We start from the raw sequence: 19,002 nt of genomic DNA, 5'->3' as shown, positions 1-19,002 counted from the left end.
GATAAATAAAACTGGACAAACAGGTAACAGGGAGATACCTGGGATTTTACAGCTTAACAGTCACTAAAATATGTTTCTAAAGACATTTGAGGCTAGAAAAAGGCAATGCCGTAACAGAATCGGTGCTGCCTAGTTTGACTGCAGTTCATGAGCAGGGATTACATGACTGACAGCTGTCTTCCAGACTCCTTGGCTCTGATTGGTTGTTTTCATTCACATGCAGAAGCACTATATTTTTCAAAGACTACCTGTCTCATAAATGCTGTGTGATTATGGTGACAGTGTCAGCAAATCTGAAAATTTTGTTGTTGTTTTTTTAAATACAGCTACAGTTTAAAGTATTTTGTGACATTATGCTCCTTAAAGGTGCTAAGTAAACAAAACAAATACATAAAAATGTATCTTCTCACTTACCTCTAACAAGGGCTTTGAGAAGAACTGTATCAAAATCTTCAGAACCCTCCTGTTCCCCATGGAAAACAGTGATGAGCTCTCTGTTCTGATAAATATTCAGAGCCTAGACACACAGAGGGACATGAAAAAGTTTAATTTCATACACAATAAACACTAACATAACTACTCAGACTATAGGCAGATCAAATAGAACAGTACTGGATGATCTGTAGATTATATAAATAGTAAGACAATTATATTAACCAGCCAGATTTCATCCTATTAATTTCTCCCATGAGCAATATCAGAATTATTAGAGGTTTTTCCGACATAAAACTCTTCTTATTGAATCATCAAATGATAAGGGCACTCCATAAAAAATCAGCTTAGTTGATACAAAGTCACTGGTGACAGACAGCAGGAATGAAGTTCTTGCACACCACTGGAGAGACTCAGGGCATGATCCTGGTATGACTGCCCCCTGCTCATCACAGTACAGTTAGCCTTTGAGAACCCATTTCTACAAGAACTGCTGTGTGAAGGAAAATGAACATTCCAAAGTGGGAGGCACCCACATGCACACACGCAGGTTTGGGGGTGAATAGGGTGTGAAAAGGGTCACAACAGGACAAGATGCACGTCCATAACGTATGTGTGTGTGTGTGTGTGTGTGTGTGTGTGTGTGTGTGTCTCTATGTACATCTGTGTGTGCATCCTGTGACTGAATGTGCACACACACTAGTGGTATCATATGAAACTATAAATAATTTGAGGCATCCATTGGCTTCCTCATGCAAGCTAGTGAATGCTAGTGAATAGTGTCTGCTCATCTGTATAATATCTGTTTTCTGCATTCTCTCCCATCTTGCATCAAATACTTAAGCTAGATTCCTATTGCTCTGGTTTATTATCTCCATTTTATAGATCTTGTTAATTGTATCCTTGCATTGGCTTTGTTGTGGCACCTCCAGTTTCAATCAGTTTATCTGTTTAAGTGCGATTACTCTTAAAGTTCTAAAAAGACACTTATCAGTTTGTTGAGATAGTAGCTGTGGTGTTCGGCCAAGTAACAATTGCTTGGGCCCCAAAATTAGTGAGCACTGAAACATGCTGTCTATAACTCCCCTTATTTCTTATTTAGACCAGATAGGAATAGAATATGTGGGTATTGTTGGCTTTTACCTCCCCAAATTTTGGCCAACAGCTTGGTGTTCTCACCTTAGAGTATTTTACCTGGATAATAAGTCTTCAAAAGAAACGCATTTGAATTTTCCAAGAATATTCTCTCTAAATGAATGAACTTGTACATTGTACATGTATTATTACTGATGTCCCTTCGTATGTCTGGAGATATATCTACCTTTAATTCCTTCTCCCAGCTGGTGATTGCTTTAATTTCTTGACTTCTAGATTCGTCTTCCAAAGTTTGATAAATCTGACTTGATATGTTTTTTGCATTAGCTCTATTAGATATTTTTTTTCTATTAGATATTTTTTCTTTCGCTGTTTTATTTATTCCCAGTTTTGTCTAATTTGTGGGTATTTATAAATGTGAGGTTTTGGGAGGTCATATAATTTTAATAATAAAAATAAAATGCATTTTCATCACCTCAGAAGCCTTTATTTCTACATATTTCTGTGTTATTTCAGGTCTGAATGATTCAAGTAGAACTTTAGTGGGCTACAATAACAATAAGAAAAAATACAATGTCACAACAGTACTGCAATGAACTGTGGGCAATTAAGAACAGATGTCTGACTTACACTATCCACCAGTTTTTCCAGTTCAGCTTCAACTGGGAAGTGTCTCCGAACTTTGTCACGGACCTTGTCACGGAGCTCTGCGTTGTGACCCTCAGTAGCCTCCCCCTCTGCTGGACAAGAAGTGGGACTGAGGCAAACAGGGGAGAGATTACCAAGCAGTTCACTGACAAGGTCTGCAGCTGGACCCGAACCAGCAAGAACCAACCATGGTGTAGATTTCTTCAGAGAGGCATCTAATCTCTAAACCAGGGAAGATATTGACACAAAATAAGATTTTCATTGATCTCATATTTAATAAGAGCCTCAGTGAGATGGACATCTCTCTTTTTAACAAGCTGTGGACTGAAAAGTATCCACAGAGCTGACAAAACACATCTGAGAGTCACGGTTAAATACTGGGGTACTTTGTAAAAAAAAAAGGTACATCATATCATATGCGAGACACTACTTTATAATTATACATAGATAGATAGATGATAGATAGATAGATAGATAGAGAGAGAGAGAGAGAGAGAGAGAGTCACAGTTTTTCATGTGGCATGCTGCTGATGGCCATGTAACTCCTTGTGTGACTGACTGACTAACTGAATGAATGAATGAATGAATCACTATTCATCTCTGATTTAAAATGAAACTGTCAACAACTGTCCCAAACTGGCATTAAAAATGCACCCTCTTGCTGCAGCTCTTCCCTGTCTGTCCTAAGTTCCTCCCACCAGATGCCCAGTAACCCTGTGTGGTGTCTCCCATCTATTATTTTTAGTTTAATTATTTCATTTACTTTTTGTAGAGTTGTGCGCAGCACATTTGCTTAGGTTGTCCTTGCCCTGTTCTCTGCCTCTGTTTATCAGACCTGAAACAAGCATTATCTACAGGCCACCCCACAGTACCTCTGCCTTGCTCCCAGCTGCTATGGCCAGGGAAAGCAGGCAGTAGATCCACAAAAAAATATTTCATCAGTTCCACCTGTGCCATGCTTGTATGGGTGAAATATTTTGGTAAAATCTAAAAAATTATTATAGTGTGTGTCAAGTGAGAATGTATTTGACAGTTTCCTTACCTCCAACATACTGGCATCTCCTGAGATAAGCATGCACAGCACTGGGATTTCAATACTGCCGCTACCTGTTAGTGGCCCAAGATAAGAAGTAAGAAGAAACAGACAGCTTCTCTAGAGAAACAATGCATCAAGCAAAGATTATTATCAGTGTTCCAGAAGTGAACTATTTTTCTTATCATGAGTTGAACTGACAGAAGTAGGTTTTTGTAACCTTTCAGCTTCAATCAAGATTGTCTACAACTTCTCAGCATTCTACATCCCTTTGTTTTGGCCTGTATTTATCCAAGGTAGGTTTACTGGGCACAAAATGGGAGCCCTCTGCTCACACAGCTGCACATATCCAGTATAAGTTTTATCCAATAATCATTTATTTGTGAGGGCATTTGAAACTTAATTTGACATACAATGAGATACGATCTAAAACTATGACCTTCACCAGTAGAAGGCAGGCAAGTACTTATCATGGTCCTACTCTTACAGTACAACAACAATTATATAGCCTATGCCAAGCTACGTTTCAGTGTGTCAGAAGGAAATACACTCATGAGCCAAAACATTGATCATTTCATTACAATGCAATGCTCTGCTGGTCCTGGCATCCATGTGGATGCCACTTGATGCATTCCACCCAAACGAACAACGTTACAGTACCCATCCTGAGGGCAATGGCACTCCCTGATGGCAGTGGCCCCCCCAGCAAAAACAAAAACTGCTCAGAAACGACCTGAGGAATGTGGCAAAGATCTCAAGGCATCAATCTGACCTTCAAATTCCCCAGATCCCAATCTGATTGAGCTTGACTGGTACGTTCATCTGAATTGTACATCCAAGACTCTCTAGGACTGTGATGCTGACAAGAGAAATAGTTAACATTATTTAGACAGTTCAAGCTCCTGAGCTCCAAGAGTCCCTCTAGCAACTAAAAATGTAATCAATAAGTCCTTTATCCCAAGTGTCATCAATATCCTTAACTCAACAAAGTGACTGATGAGTTTTGAACTATGCATAGACAATGAGCTGATTTCATGTGTTAAGTGTTTTGTAATGACCTTGTATGTTTGTTTTATTGACTATCTGTCTGCTTTGATCAACGTTTTCTTTTGTGTCTGGTGAGCCAAAAACAAATTTCTACTTCCGGTGGACAATATTCTACACAGTCTTTATACAGTGTGGCCTCCTGGGATTGGACTTCGCTCTGACCTGTGGAGGCACGGACACAAAACCTCTGAAGGTATCCTGTGGTGCCTGGCACTGAGGTATTGTCGGCAAATCCTGTGGGATGTGAGGTGGAGTACCAGCACATCTCACAGATGCTTGATCAGACTTGGATCTGGGGAACTGGGAGGCCAGATGGATGCCTGAAACTCTTTGTCACATTCCTCAGGCCATTCTAAAGCAGTTTTGCAGTGTGGCATAGGGCACGGTCTTGCTGGGGGGCCACTGCCATCAGAGGGTGCTGTTGCCATGAGTGGGGTACTTGGTCTGCAATAGTTTCTGGGTGAGTGGAGTGCATCAAGTGGCATCCACATGAATGCAGGACCCAAGGTGTCCCAGCAGGAGACTGCAGAAAGATGTAGAAAGATGATCAGTGTTATTCACTTCACCTATCAGTGGTTTTTAGTTTTGGCTGATCGGTGTATCTCTAATGTTGGTTCTGCAAGGTGAAAACTGACCAAAAATGGAACTTACCCATTTGTAGACCTACATGCAAAAGTCAAAACATATTACTTCAACTGTTGGATGGACCAGAAATATTACAGACCCCATGTTTGAAAGGGCTTGTTATATATCTCTGTCTTACCCCAAATGCCAGTGCGCTGATGGGAAATGTAGTCCTCCAGACTAGCACGAAAGGTTGTCTCTCCCCCACAGCGGCCAACACTCCCATCATCCACCAGGAGGAAAGCCTGGCAGTTGTTGTCCAGGCAGCTGGAGTCACGTGATGTGTTCTGGACATAATAACGAGCAGGAAAACTCCCCTTCAAACAGACAACACAATGAATGTGAGGAGAGATGGAACCTACTCTGCTACCCTGCAGATCTGATCTCAGCTGGGAGCATCTGGCCAACAGACTCACACTGGTGTTAATACCAGCCAACACAATGACTCATACTTTGCACCTCCCACACATCCACTCCACACCACTGGTTAAAGAAATTTACAATACTCTGACCCTTTATGTTTACTAAGTTTATTTTTTCTTTGAGGCAGACTGGGTGTGCAGTGTTTGATTCATGAGATGCTCCATTTATTCCCCTCTCCACTTTACTGTGCTCTCAATGACAAATCATCACTGCAGAAGTCTCTATCAAGTCTGTGATTTGCTGTTTTAAGTACTGTCTAAAATAAAGCTGACATTGTCTTGTTTCTTGTAAAGCAATTTATCTTTTAGGAAATTCTAGAAAAAACAACTCAATTATAAATAAAAACGGATCAAAGTCTGACCAAATGTCTCCCCTTCTGTTCCTGAGATATGACAGTGAATAATGGCCAGAAAAGTGTTTTATGACATTATGATGTCATATGTGAAGCTGAATTTTGAATATGAAAATGTCAACACTTCATCATTTTATCATAATAGACATTTGTGTGAAGTTTTGTTCATAATTCATAATAAAAATATAAATTCTTGAGTTATGGCCAAAAACATATTTTGTGAGGTCACACAGACCTTGACCTTTGACCACAAAATTCTAATCATTTCTTCGTTAGTCCAAGTAAATGTTTGTGATAAATTTGAAGAAATTCCCTCAAGGTGTTCTTGAGACATTACCTTCACAAGAATGAGACAGACAAGGTCACAGTAACATTGACCTTTGATCACCCAAAACTAATCAGGTCATCACTGAGTCCAAGTGCACATTTGTGCCAAATTTGAAGAAATTCCCCTAAAGTGTTCTTGAAATATCACATTCACAAGGGTGGGACAGATGGATGGACAACGCGAAAACACAATGCCTTTGGCAATGGCTATCTCTAGCGCGAGCTCATGAAAAGATGAAGACATATTAGCATGTGGTGGGTGAGCCGCCCATCTCCAGCGTGCCAAACAGCATAGGAGAAAACTGATTTGTATCATCAAACTACTTTATTCAGTGTTTTTACCAGCTTTAATCAGCTGGTCTGTTTGTTTTAGAGAGGAAGAGATCTCTGTGGATAATTCAGCACCCGGTAAAAACCTCCTTAACAATGAACACTGAAGGAAATCTAATCTTAATAAGTTTCAGCTGGTTGCAATCTGCAATCCCTAGGTTCCAACCCTTTCTTGGCCAATGGAAGGAAGCAGCTCAGTTGCCCAAGATCAAAGCCATAAATAGGAGCAGTAACCAGCAGCAGATTTTTTGTAGAGCACATTGAGATGTACATGTGTTTCAGATTTCAAGTCATCAGACTTGCGGTGTGAGGGGTGTGGCCTGTCAAAGTTTATACTTTTTCATCTGTCAATCATAGCTCCACCATCAGGCTGATTGGGATCAAATTTGATCAAATGTCAAGCATTAGGACATCATTTCCAGTTCTGGTGCAGAGTCTATGTTTCTAGCTTATTACAGGTCATTACATTTGAGCAAAGGCATAATATAAAATGTAAAACTAACTGTTAAAACTGCTGTGGTATGTGTTTCTATCCATCGAGGCTCTCCGGTGGGCAGTGTCAGATGTTTGCTGTGCGCTGACAGCCTGGATAACATAACATAACATAACATAACATAACATAACATAACATAACATAACATAACATAATATAACATAAAGCACGGTCTGGGTTGGGCTTTACTCCCCTGAATGTGCGCAGTCTTTTAACAAAGTTAGATTTTATCCGAATCTGGGCTGTTTCTATTGATGCTGATGTTATTGTTTTATTAGAAACATGGCTTAACAAATCTACCTCAAATTCTGACCTTTCCATAGTTGTACCATTGTGACCAGCCTAAGCGAGGTGGAGGTGTTGCAATTTAGGTGAAGACTAAGTTTTGTGTTAATGTTTTGGTTTCTGAATCAGTGTGTAATGAATGTGAATCTCTCGCTTTAAATGTGGAAGTAGCTATGGGATTCTTTGTGACTGTTGTGGGTTGTTATAGGCCCCCCTCTGCTGTAAATGACACCTTGTCATCACTGTCACATCTTTTATTTCAACTTGAGTACAGTGAATTTGTTTTACTGGGTGACCTTAATTGGGACTGGTTAACCCCCGGGTCAGATGATTTCAAAAAACCTTTGTGTCTTTTTAAATGTTACTCGCATTGTAGAGCCCTACTGGCCTAATAGTGAATTCCCAGCTAAATCAACTTTAATTGACTTGATTTTAACAAATGTTCCTCATAAATACTCAGCTGTTGATGATTTATTTTACTTTGACTATCAAAGCCTCTAAATTATGGAGCTTTATCCCTATCTTTATTCAAGAGAGTGGTCTATCAGTTTGAGAGCATTATTTATTGATTTCAAGCTCAAAAACCCTGCCTTCGCACTCAAATAGCCTCTGCTTGTGCTTGGATCTACTCTGTTTCTGCTCAAACTGTGTGCTTGCACTCAGATACCATGTTGCTTGCACACAGATACCATATTGCACGCACTCTGATACCATTTGCTCGCACAGATTTCCTGCTCGAGCTTCGGCTTTTCTCCTTGCGCTCAAACTGTTTCTGTGCGCTTGTGGAATTTCTGCTCTCAGATTTCTGCCCTGCTCTTGGATTTTTTTGTGTAACAACCCTGTCAAAATCCCCCAACCAATAGAATGCCAAATTTACTGTTGACCAATGAAATGATCCCTGTCTCCTTGTGGACGCGCTCACCTTAGTTTTAGAGCATATCATCCCGGCGGGTACTCTTTAACCGGGTTCATCCACTCCACCCTCCAGGGAAAGCCCTGTAAATTAAATGTTCTTCTCTTGCTTTCTTTACCACTTTTGGAATAAAGGGACTGTTAATTTACACAAGTGCGCCATATATATATGATATCTTTAAATTTAATACTCTTTTGTCCCAGCTCATCAAACATCTCTGTTACGTCGGCTTTGGGTCGACCCAGTGCCATAGAATATACCCGCCCACATAGGAAGTCGCCACAGAAGACAGAATTTCATCTACGCAGTGTTTGTTTGGAACTGAGCTTGCAGGACACAGCATCTAATTGCAGTTGGTTTCAGGTAAGCTATACTGGAATAAATTGGCAGAAAATAGCTTTGCTGTTTATTCTGTGACCGTTAAAAGAGGTTCCTGGGACATGTGACATGTAGGACATGTCCCCACCAGCTAATGTTATCTTTCGTTAGCTGATAGCTAGTTTAGCTCATGCTAGCTAACAGGCTACAACTGTGGTGTTTTCATTTTATTTTCTCTACCTGACGTTATCTGCTCATCTGGTTATCGTGAGCACTCATTTTGGGTTAAAGTGGAAGTGCCCGGAGCTGCCACCCGTTGTCCCGGGCAGGGCTCGAGACTTGGGATCCACTCACCTATGGTCCCGCCCGGGCCTGACATTAAGCAGAGTGACCCAAAGCCTTCAATCTGCTAAAATACAGCTGAAATGCTAACAAAAAAAATAAAAAAATAAAAAATACAGTGGTGAAGTTGGGATTTTTTTATTTATTTTTTTAAGTTATGTGCTCATCGTCTTTTCTGTCTCTTGTAGGCCGCCAGGAGAAGGAGACTGGCCATCAGATACTGCTTGTGGATATTTGAAAATAAAGTTTGTCAAATTTACTTTTGTCCCTTCATTGTGCACACTTACACACGAAATGGGTAACAGTCAAGCAAGTTTTCAATGTTAGCACTGATTTCTCACAATGAATGGTGAAATATTTGTAGTTTGAAAAGTCCGACCAAAATGAATAATGGTCGTAGATAACGAAGCATATGAATACGTTTGAATGCGGCGTGGTGGTCATTTTCGATTAAAGGCCAACGTCTCAGCGACATCTTGGCAATGAGCAAACGTTCTCCCTGCTATGTGTAAACGATCTAAACTTGATACATTGGGCTGACATCGGCCAGATGTGCTATCTGGGGTGAGTGCTGATATAGAGTATAACATCACTGGGACTTGTAACAGTAAAATCACTCCGTTCACAGGTGTTATAAATATAAATACAACCGTTAATTAACCAACTGTCACACTCGCTACATTGACGCAAACTGACACTAGCGTTACATCAAGAAGATGGATATTTTACCCAAAATTACATTTGAATTAAATTATGAGTGGTCGGCAGGAGAGGACGAGGAAAAGGAAAGCCAGGACTCTTCAGTGCAGACCTCCAGGTGTGTTTGAATCCGGCCTTGCCAACATCCAGGTTTGCCAATGTTTCATCAGCCGAACTGGACAAAGTTACACAGCTGCAGATCAATGTAAATACAAAGTAGCTTGTGAAATCCTGGCGTGTGTGCTGCGTTGCCTGGCAACAGAGTGGGGGAACTGTTTTTTTTCGCGGAGCTACATAACATACTTAAATCATTTATTTCATCACCTTTTGTTAACATTTCCTTACTCAGCATTGCTGTTTAAGCTGTTGTTGAACTGTTGTATAAAAGCAATATCACATGAGAGGTTGTGACGTTGTACTGTAGGCTATCGTCACAGCTGTAATTGTCTTCGACACTCGGCCTGCGGCCTTGTGCCACAGTGCCCATGACCGAATCACAGCCGTGACGATATATAGTATCACTCCCTCTCGTGAGATATTGCTTAATTAAATACATACAGTACAGGCCAAAAGTTTGGACACACCTTCTCATTCAATGCATTTTCTTTATTTTCATGACTATTTACATTGTAGATTCTCACTGAAGGCATCAAAACTATGAATGAACACATGTGGAGTTATGTACTTAACAAAAAAAGATAAAATAACTGAAAACATGTTTTATATTCTAGTTTCTTCAAAATAGCCACCCTTTGCTCTGATTACTGCTTTGCACACTCTTGGCATTCTCTCCATGAGCTTCAAGAGGCAGTCACCTGAAATGGTTTTCCAACAGTCTTGATGGAGTTCCCAGAGGTGTTTAGCACTTGTTGGCCCCTTTGCCTTCACTCTGCGGTCCAGCTCACCCCAAACCATCTCGATTGGGTTCAGGTCCGGTGACTGTGGAGGCCAGGTCATCTGCCGCAGCACTCCATCACTCTCCTTCTTGGTCAAATAGCCCTTACACAGCCTGGAGGTGTGTTTGGGGTCATTGTCCTGTTGAAAAATAAATGATCGTCCAACTAAACGCAAACCGCATGGGATGGCATGTCGCTGCAGGATGCTGTGGTAGCCATGCTGGTTCAGTGTGCCTTCAATTTTGAATAAATCCCCAACAGTGTCACCAGCAAAACACCCCCACACCATCACACCTCCTCCTCCATGTTTCACAGTGGGAACCAGGCATGTGGAATCCATCCGTTCACCTTATCTGCGTCTCACAAAGACATGGCGGTTAGAACCAAAGATCTCAAATTTGGACTCATCAGACCAAAGCACAGATTTCCACTGGTCTAATGTCCATTCCTTGTGTTTCTTGGCCCAAACAAATCTCTTCTGCTTGTTGCCTCTCCTTAGCAGTGGTTTCCTAGCAGCTATTTGACCATGAAGGCCTGATTCGTGCAGTCTCCTCTTAACAGTTGTTCTGGAGATGGGTCTGCTGCTAGAACTCTGTGTGGCATTCATCTGGTCTCTGATCTGAGCTGCTGTTAACTTGCGATATCTGAGGCTGGTGACTCGGATGAACTTATCCTCAGAAGCAGAGGTGACTCTTGGTCTTCCTTTCCTGGGTCGGTCCTCATGTGTGCCAGTTTCGTTGTAGCGTTTGATGGTTTTTGCGACTCCACTTGGGGACACATTTAAAGTTTTTGCAATTTTCCGGACTGACTGACCTTCATTTCTTAAAGTAATGATGGCCACTCGTTTTTCTTTAGTTAGCTGATTGGTTCTTGCCATAATATGAATTTTAACAGTTGTCCAATAGGGCTGTCGGCTGTGTATTAACCTGACTTCTGCACAACACAACTGATGGTCCCAACCCCATTGATAAAGCAAGAAATTCCACTAATTAACCCTGATAAGCCACACCTGTGAAGTGGAAACCATTTCAGGTGAGTACCTCTTGAAGCTCATCGAGAGAATGCCAAGAGTGTGCAAAGCAGTAATCAGAGCAAAGGGTGGCTATTTTGAAGAAACTAGAATATAAAACATGTTTTCAGTTATTTCACCTTTTTTTGTTAAGTACATAACTCCATGTGTTCATTCATAGTTTTGATGCCTTCAGTGAAAATCTACAATGTAAATAGTCATGAAAATAAAGAAAACGTATTGAATGAGAAGTTGTGTCCAAACTTTTGGCCTGTACTGTACATATATATATATATATGTATATATATGTAAGGGATAATAGTGAGCCGATGACTGTTGAAAAATAACTCCCGACGGGAGAAGAAGGTGGGAGTGGATGAACCCGGCTAAAGAGTACCCGCCCAGACAGGACGCTCTAAAACTAAGGCAAGCGCGCCCACAAGGAGGCAGGGATCATTTCATTGGTCAACAGTAAATCTGGCATTCTATTGGTGGGGGGATTTTGACAGGGTTGTTACACAAAAAAAATCCAAGAGCAGGGCAGAAATCTGAGAGCAGAAATTCCACAAGGGCACGGAAACAGTTTGTGCGCGAGGAGAAAAACCGAAGCTCAAGCAGGAAATCTGTGCGAGCAAATGGTATCTGAGTGCGTGCAACATGGTATCTGAGTGGGAGCACACAGTTTGAGCAGAAACAGAGTAGATAAAAGCACAAGCAGAGGCTATTTGAGTGCCAGGGCAGGGTTTTTGAACGTGAAATCAATAAATAATGCTCTCAATCTGATAGACCACTCTCTTGAATAAAGATAGGGATAAAGCTCCATAGGAAGTCAGCCTATGTTCTCCCACTACTCTAACTTCATTAAACAATTACAGGCCCATCTCAAAGCTGTCAGTTCTTGCAAAGATCCTGGAACAACTAATAAGTGAACAGTTTAAAGCATTTTTATGTAATAATGCCATTCTATCCAAGCATCAGTCTGGCTTCAGAAAGCAACACAGCACCAGTACCGCAACTATGATGGTGGTGAACGATATCACTGGCATTTTGGACATGAAGCAGAGCTGTGCAGCTCTATTTATTGACCTGTCCAAAGCCTTTGATACTGTTGACTATCTTATTTTCAAAACAGAGGTATGAGTATTGGTATGTCTGACCAGGCCGTGGGCTGGTTTGTAAATTACCTCTCAGATAGGTCTCAGTGTGTTCAGTTTGATGGGGTCTTTAACATTATCCAGATTCAGCTCTCACAACTAAAGCTGGTTTTAAATGCTGATAAAACTAAGGTTATGCATTTTTCTAATGCTTGGAAGAAGCCTCTGAACACTCCTTATGTTATTAATGCTCAGGGAAAGTTAGAGGTTGTCACTTGTTACAAATATCTTGGTATTTGGCTCAATGACTCCCTGCCTTTTAAACCTCAGGTTGATAATCTTCTTAAAAAGCTGAAGCTGAAGTCAGGGTTTTATTTCAGAAACAAGTCCTGTTTCTCCTTTGAGGCTAGGAAAAGACTGGTTGCTGCTACGTTCTTACCAGTTCTGGATTATGGTGATTTGTTGTACATGCATCTGCACGTGCACATTGATTGCACATGTTGGATACTGCATATGATAGTGCACTGAGATTTGTTACAAATTGTAAAGCCCTCACTCATAACTGTATGCATTATTCCAGGGCTGGTTGGCCATCTTTGACCTTTTGTAGGCTCAATCACTGGTATTTGTTCATTTATAAAGCTATACTGGGTAAACTCCCCTCGTACATTTATACTTTGATTGAACAGAGGTCTAACTGTAGCTATAGTCTGAGATCCCAAGATTTAGTTTTGTTGTCTGTTCCTAATGCACGGACTGGGCTGGGAAAGAAAGCTTTTATGTGCCCTGTTCCTCTTACTTGGAATAACCTTCAAAAAAGATTTGAAACTACATTAACTGGTCTCTCTGACTGCTTTTAAAGCTCTCATAAGTACAACGATGAATGAGTCGGTTGGTTCTTGCCATTGTGTGTAGGTGTTCTAATATTTCTACATGTTATTGTATATCTTTTATGTTCTTCATTATGTGGTTGTTTTGCTGTAACTTTTTGTGTGCTGCTGTCTTGGCCAGGTCTTCCTAGTATAAGAGATTTTTGATCTCAACAGGACTTACCTGGTTAAATATGGGTTAAATAAAAAATGTAAAAAATAAACATCTACTTTAATTAGTTTCTCACAAGATGTGACAGATTTGAAGAGGGATAAGATTTGAAAAGGGCATATTTGTGTACATGCCACAGTATGAGTGACACATGCAAACGTCAGTGGAATCAGTAGAGAATTAGCAGGTGAGTACCTGGGCATTGACAAGCTGCTGCCTGTTGTGCACCAGGCCCCAGGGTGCCAGCCCCACAGCAATCACTTTCTTCTGGGAGTCAGCAGGAGCCACAGCCCCATGGTCCCTCACCGCCTCGCCCACACAGCGGGCCACGCCTTCTCTCAGACCCCCGGTCAAGATCCAGGCCCCTGGGTGAGAGGATGAGAAGAGTAGTGAGGTGAGCTGTTCAGTAACTCACCCTTCAGTATAGTATATACATACAAACTTATATAGTAAAGGCTGTCAGAACATAATATTGAGCCCCATTCTAATCTGTAAGGTGATTTTGGGTGTTTTGAAAGGTACCTTCTAATCAAAATCTGTTATTATTATTAAAATTAATATTATTATTATTATCATTAGTAGTAATAGCAGTGGTAGTAGTAGTATTAATAATAATAATAGTAATAATCAGTTCTACTTTGCTGTTTCTGAGTGTAGTGTTTGGCATTGATGAAAGCTAACACGTTCTGCATAGAAAGAACATAATTCCTCCCTTTGATGTGAGACATCTACAGGAATTATTGAGTGTAACTAAAAGTGGATCAAGAAAAAAAACAGAAAACAGAATTACTGCCCCACAGGCATTTTTCTTGCAGTTTACATCCATGTCAGTGAAAACATGGATGCTTCACACACATCTTCTCCCTGACAGCACAGAAGATCAGTATAGTCAGGACAGTTTCAAGGTGGACACCCAGGATTTGTGTCACCAATTAAAGGGATAGTTCGGGTTTTGTTGCCTACAGGTTACATCTGTAACAGGAAACCGATGGAATTGGGAGCCGGCAATGTTTTTATTCCCACAGCTGGGGAAATCACAAGTTCGCACCATTTTGGTATTCCTCTGTTTACCTACAGCAGCTGACGAGGGTGTGTCGTGAGCCTGAGCCAGTGTTCGCGCTGAAGTAGTAGGGCTAGTACATCTTCTTCCTCACTAATAATAGCCTAACGGTTCTCTGTTGGAAACAGCCGATGAAGTTTTCGTTAGCCGTTGCTATCCTGCGCCCCTGTACGGCGTGGTGATGAACTGTCTAATTGATTTCTGTTGGCGTGCTGTCTTGCAGGCCTGCAGGACGGAGTGATACTGGCCAGAAAATAGTCCCAATTGATAGCAAGGTCTGACATAATGCGGGAATGTTTTAAAATTACTGAAATAGTCTAACAAAACACATGCATACTTTTTTGTAGCGTAAAACCTTTTGGTTATGTGTCCCCCTTCTATCTTAAAAACTACCTTTCCCCAGTAAGCTACGGGCCATTTCTCAGAGCAGGAGGCTCGTTGACAGTAGTGACACCATCACATCAGAGCTACAGATGGTCAGCGTTTCACACAACTTCATGTCCAAAAACCCGAACTATCCCTTTAACTATCAGGCCAAATATTTCCCCTTCTGTTCCTGAAATTTGACACTGAATAATAGCCAGAAAAGTGTTTATGCAGAACATTATGATGTCACAGTGAAGCTGATCATTTGCATATAAAATGTCATCACTTCATTATTTTATCCTATTAGATGAAATTTTGTCATAATTAACATATGAATTCCTGAGTTTTGGCTAATCAATCAATCAATCAATTTTATTTATAAAGCCCAATATCACAAATCACAATTTGCCTCACAGGGCTTTACAGCATACGACATCTCTCTGTCCTTAGGGCCCTCACAGCAGATAAGGAAAAACTCCCCCCAAAAAAAACCTTTAACGGGAACACATTTTGTCAGGTCACACTAACCTTGACCTTTGACCACAAAATTCTAATCCGTTTATTCTTCAGTCCAAGTGGATGGTTGTGTCAAATTTCAAAAAATTCCCTCATGATATCGCATTCATGAGAATGAGACAGATGCAAGGTCACATTGACCTTGACCTTTGACCACTCAAATCCAGTCAGTTCATAACTTAGTCCAAGTGAACATTTGTGCCAAATTAGAAAGAAAGAAATTCCCTCAAGGTGCATTCACAAGAATGGGACAGGCATGGTCACAGTGACCTTGACCTTTAACCTATGACCACCAAAACAAATCAATTCATTATTGAATGCATGTGGACACTTGTGGCAAATTTAAAGAAATCCCCTCAAGCTGTTTGAAATATTGCGTTCACAAGAATGAGATGCATGCAAGGTCACAGTGATCTTGACCTTTGACCTATAACCACCAAAAACTAAGCAATTCATTGTTGAGTCCAAGTTAACATTTGAGCCATGTTTGGTGCAGGGTGGCGAACCCCGCGCAGAGCTAGTTTCGAGCAGCACAACCCGAGGCGCGCTCAGTTTGATAGTTTGGCAGACAGAGGTGCGCTGAGATGGGTGTGGCGGCACAGCAGGGGGAGGTGTCGAGAGATCCAGCTTGGCGCAGTGACAGTTTCGTGCCAAAAGGCTTCGCCGAAGGTGCGCTAAAAGCTCGCCAGCTGAAACCAGGTCTACTGTCAGCGCAGGCGGAGCAAAGCCGGTGTAGTGGAAGTTTGGCTGACCGGCGGACAGTGCACACACGTCACCAAAACCTCACAGGCAGGTTTCCAGAATATCAGGCACATTAACAATGCAATAAATAACCACAAAAACCACTATTCAATGCAACTGCTGGGATTCACAGGACCACAGATGATTTATCATTTGGTAAAATCATCACTGATTTCAAGGCTTTTTCCTCTGCATGCTCTTTGTCTTCAAACAAAGAGAGCTAGGTGTCACCCATCTCCACAGGAGGTCTCACCTCACACCTCAGTGAGACTCAAGTCCCAAAACTTGATTGGACCTTTACAGTGACATGTGACTCTGATGTCACAGGCATCTGTAGATTTGTGCTCCCTTCCAACAGATTCTTTTCTCTTTTTTGCTTCAACCGTGGAGCAGTGCTCTTCTTGCTCCAGCTGTTGAACAGCTAACACCTCTTCTGTTTGGGCCTGGACAGCAGAGGCCCAAACCCCTGCTCCATAGCCCAAACCACTAAATGGAGGGCAACTGATCACAGACTCTCTGGCAAACACAAGGTTTGTAAACTGGCTTTCCAGCAACAAGGAACTAAGTGAGTTAGCACCCAGCGTCTAACTCTGCAAGGACCCCGAGGGACTTCCTTGGATCAGAACCTTTGGAACAAAGGACAACAAAGACTGCAGCTGGAACCATCTTCCCAGCCTTCTTCTGCCGGCAAACAGCAGAATTCAAGGATTGGTAATGTAACAACTGGGCATAGCTTATCACAGCTTTACAGGCTAAGCAAGACTGTTTGACTTGTTGTATGTGATTTAATGCTGTTTACTGAGTTAGTGTTGTGATAGATTGCAGTTAGGTCATTGATTAGTTGGCTTCGCCACAGCTAAGTGTTCAGTTTGTTAATACTGTCCACAAACAGATTCTTGCATGAAACTAAACAATCTCTGCACTAATTCAGACCATTTGCAACACACGTCACATTGACATAGACTCATTAACAAATAGGCTTTCAACAGAGCTACATCCAGACAGGCATTTCAAAGTTCCCGCTTCTTTTCCTTTGTCGTTGTCCTGACCACACGGTCAGAAAGACACCTCCCTCGACCGGAAGCCAGCCTTGATTCGGCCATTTTGGTAGTTCTCTGTTGTCAGCCATTTTGTTTTGTAGGCCAAACGGCTACTTGATCACCACACCCGCCTTTGTCTTTCCCTTTTCTCTCTCTCACACACACACACACACATATACACACCAAGCTTGTATATAGTTAGTTAGAATTTGTGTGTTTTGGTTTGCTTTCCTAATTTGTGAATAAATGTAATTCTTTGGAATCATGCCTGCTGTCTGTTTGATGTTGCATAAGGGTGAATGAATAGTCAACCTATTAATTAATAAAGTCACATTATTTAACATAATTATTAATAATTAATAATAATTATTAATTATTTCCGATAGCCAATTTAACCCCAACATATTTGGTGCCTCCGTGTGAAGCCTAAGGTGTTGACCCCAACATATTTGGTGCCATCGTGTGAGGTAAATATATGTTGATTCCCAACACAACTATCTGCAATCAGCACATAAATGTATCTCTATATCGACTGTCCCGTCACATCTGATGTCAGATCAAAGGGGATTGGCACCGTTTGGCATGCGTAATGGAAACCCAACCTGATTTGATTAACACAGCTGCAAACTAATGTGTTCACATCCCTCTCAGCCAACCACAAACAGCCACTGCATCAGATAGGGAGTATTCAGCATCTATCATCTTAGAAAAGTCAAAAGAAAAGAAACAGAGTGAGACAGTGAGAGAGAAAGAGAGAGCGCGCGCACGAGAAAAACACTGTCAACAAATTGTAAGTTATGTTCGGTGTCTTAAGGGTTAACGTTCTTGATGTGATTGCCTATACAAATGTTAAAATGTTCTTGCTTAATGTGATCGACAAAGATGGAGTACATTATTGCGAGGAGGAGGAGGAGGACTTACGCAGAGAGAGCCTGAACTGCATGTGCCGAATCAGCAGGAAGAGCATCAGGGTGCACGGGAGAGGAGAGACCACCCGGCTGCACAGCTCTGTCCTTAAATGTGAGTATTTCTGTGTACATCCATTCACACATTCATGGTGTAAATTTACTCAATCACATTAAATATAGGCTACAACAAATCACCCAAAACAAATTATTTCAACGTTCAATTATTATTGACCGACCCCGCCCCTTCCTCTTCTTCCTCTCCTCTGGTTAGCGACACCTCCACACGTGCGTGGCCTTAATGGCCACCTGGGTGCGTGGACCGTGGCTGTACCCTGCGGCAGCAAGCGCTCGCCTGCATCCGCCAGCCAACGCAGGCTGGCGTCTATCGAGGTCTGCGGGAGCAGCCTGTTACTCACGCCCCAGAGCCGGTCTTCCACTCCTTGGAGCTGGGCATACATATATATATATATATATATATATATATATATATATATATATATATATATACAGTACAGGCCAAAAGTTTGGACACACCTTCTCATTCAATGCATTTTCTTTATTTTCATGACTATTTACATTGTAGATTCTCACTGAAGGCATCAAAACTATGAATGAACACATGTGGAGTTATGTACTTAACAAAAAAAGGTGAAATAACTGAAAACATGTTTTATCTTCTAGTTTCTTCAAAATAGCCACCCTTTGCTCTGATTACTGCTTTGCACACTCTTGGCATTCTCTCCATGAGCTTCAAGAGGTAGTCACCTGAAATGGTTTCCACTTCACAGGTGTGCCTTATCAGGGTAATTAGTGGAATTTCTTGCTTTATCAATGGGGTTGGGACCATCAGTTGTGTTGTGCAGAAGTCAGGTTAATACACAGCCGACAGCCCTATTGGACAACTGTTAAAATTCATATTATGGCAAGAACCAATCAGCTAACTAAAGAAAAGTGAGTGGCCATCATTACT

General features: G+C 41.4%; 1 protein-coding gene across 2 annotated transcripts in view; it reads right to left on the bottom strand.

Annotated features, from left to right (window-relative positions):
* The window catches only part of trpm4a (transient receptor potential cation channel, subfamily M, member 4a), a 171,521-nt gene that overhangs the window by 101,324 nt on the left and 51,195 nt on the right, over positions 1-19,002 (bottom strand). For both annotated transcript variants that reach the window (XR_007447791.1, XM_049560180.1), the window contains exons 5-9: positions 13,597-13,766; positions 5,019-5,196; positions 3,218-3,282; positions 2,158-2,397; positions 415-517 (exon numbers count right to left, since the gene is read on the bottom strand). Coding sequence is in view for 1 of the 2 variants with exons in the window: in XM_049560180.1 (XP_049416137.1) it covers positions 415-517; positions 2,158-2,397; positions 3,218-3,282; positions 5,019-5,196; positions 13,597-13,766 (756 nt within the window). In the remaining variant the exon portion in view is untranslated. The remainder of the gene's footprint in view (positions 1-414; positions 518-2,157; positions 2,398-3,217; positions 3,283-5,018; positions 5,197-13,596; positions 13,767-19,002) is intronic.

Source organism: Epinephelus fuscoguttatus, linkage group LG19, assembly GCF_011397635.1.
Source record: "Epinephelus fuscoguttatus linkage group LG19, E.fuscoguttatus.final_Chr_v1".
Classification (NCBI taxonomy): domain Eukaryota; kingdom Metazoa; phylum Chordata; class Actinopteri; order Perciformes; family Serranidae; genus Epinephelus; species Epinephelus fuscoguttatus.
Note: the sequence above shows the minus strand (reverse complement) of the source record. Positions and strands in the feature narration are given on the sequence as shown.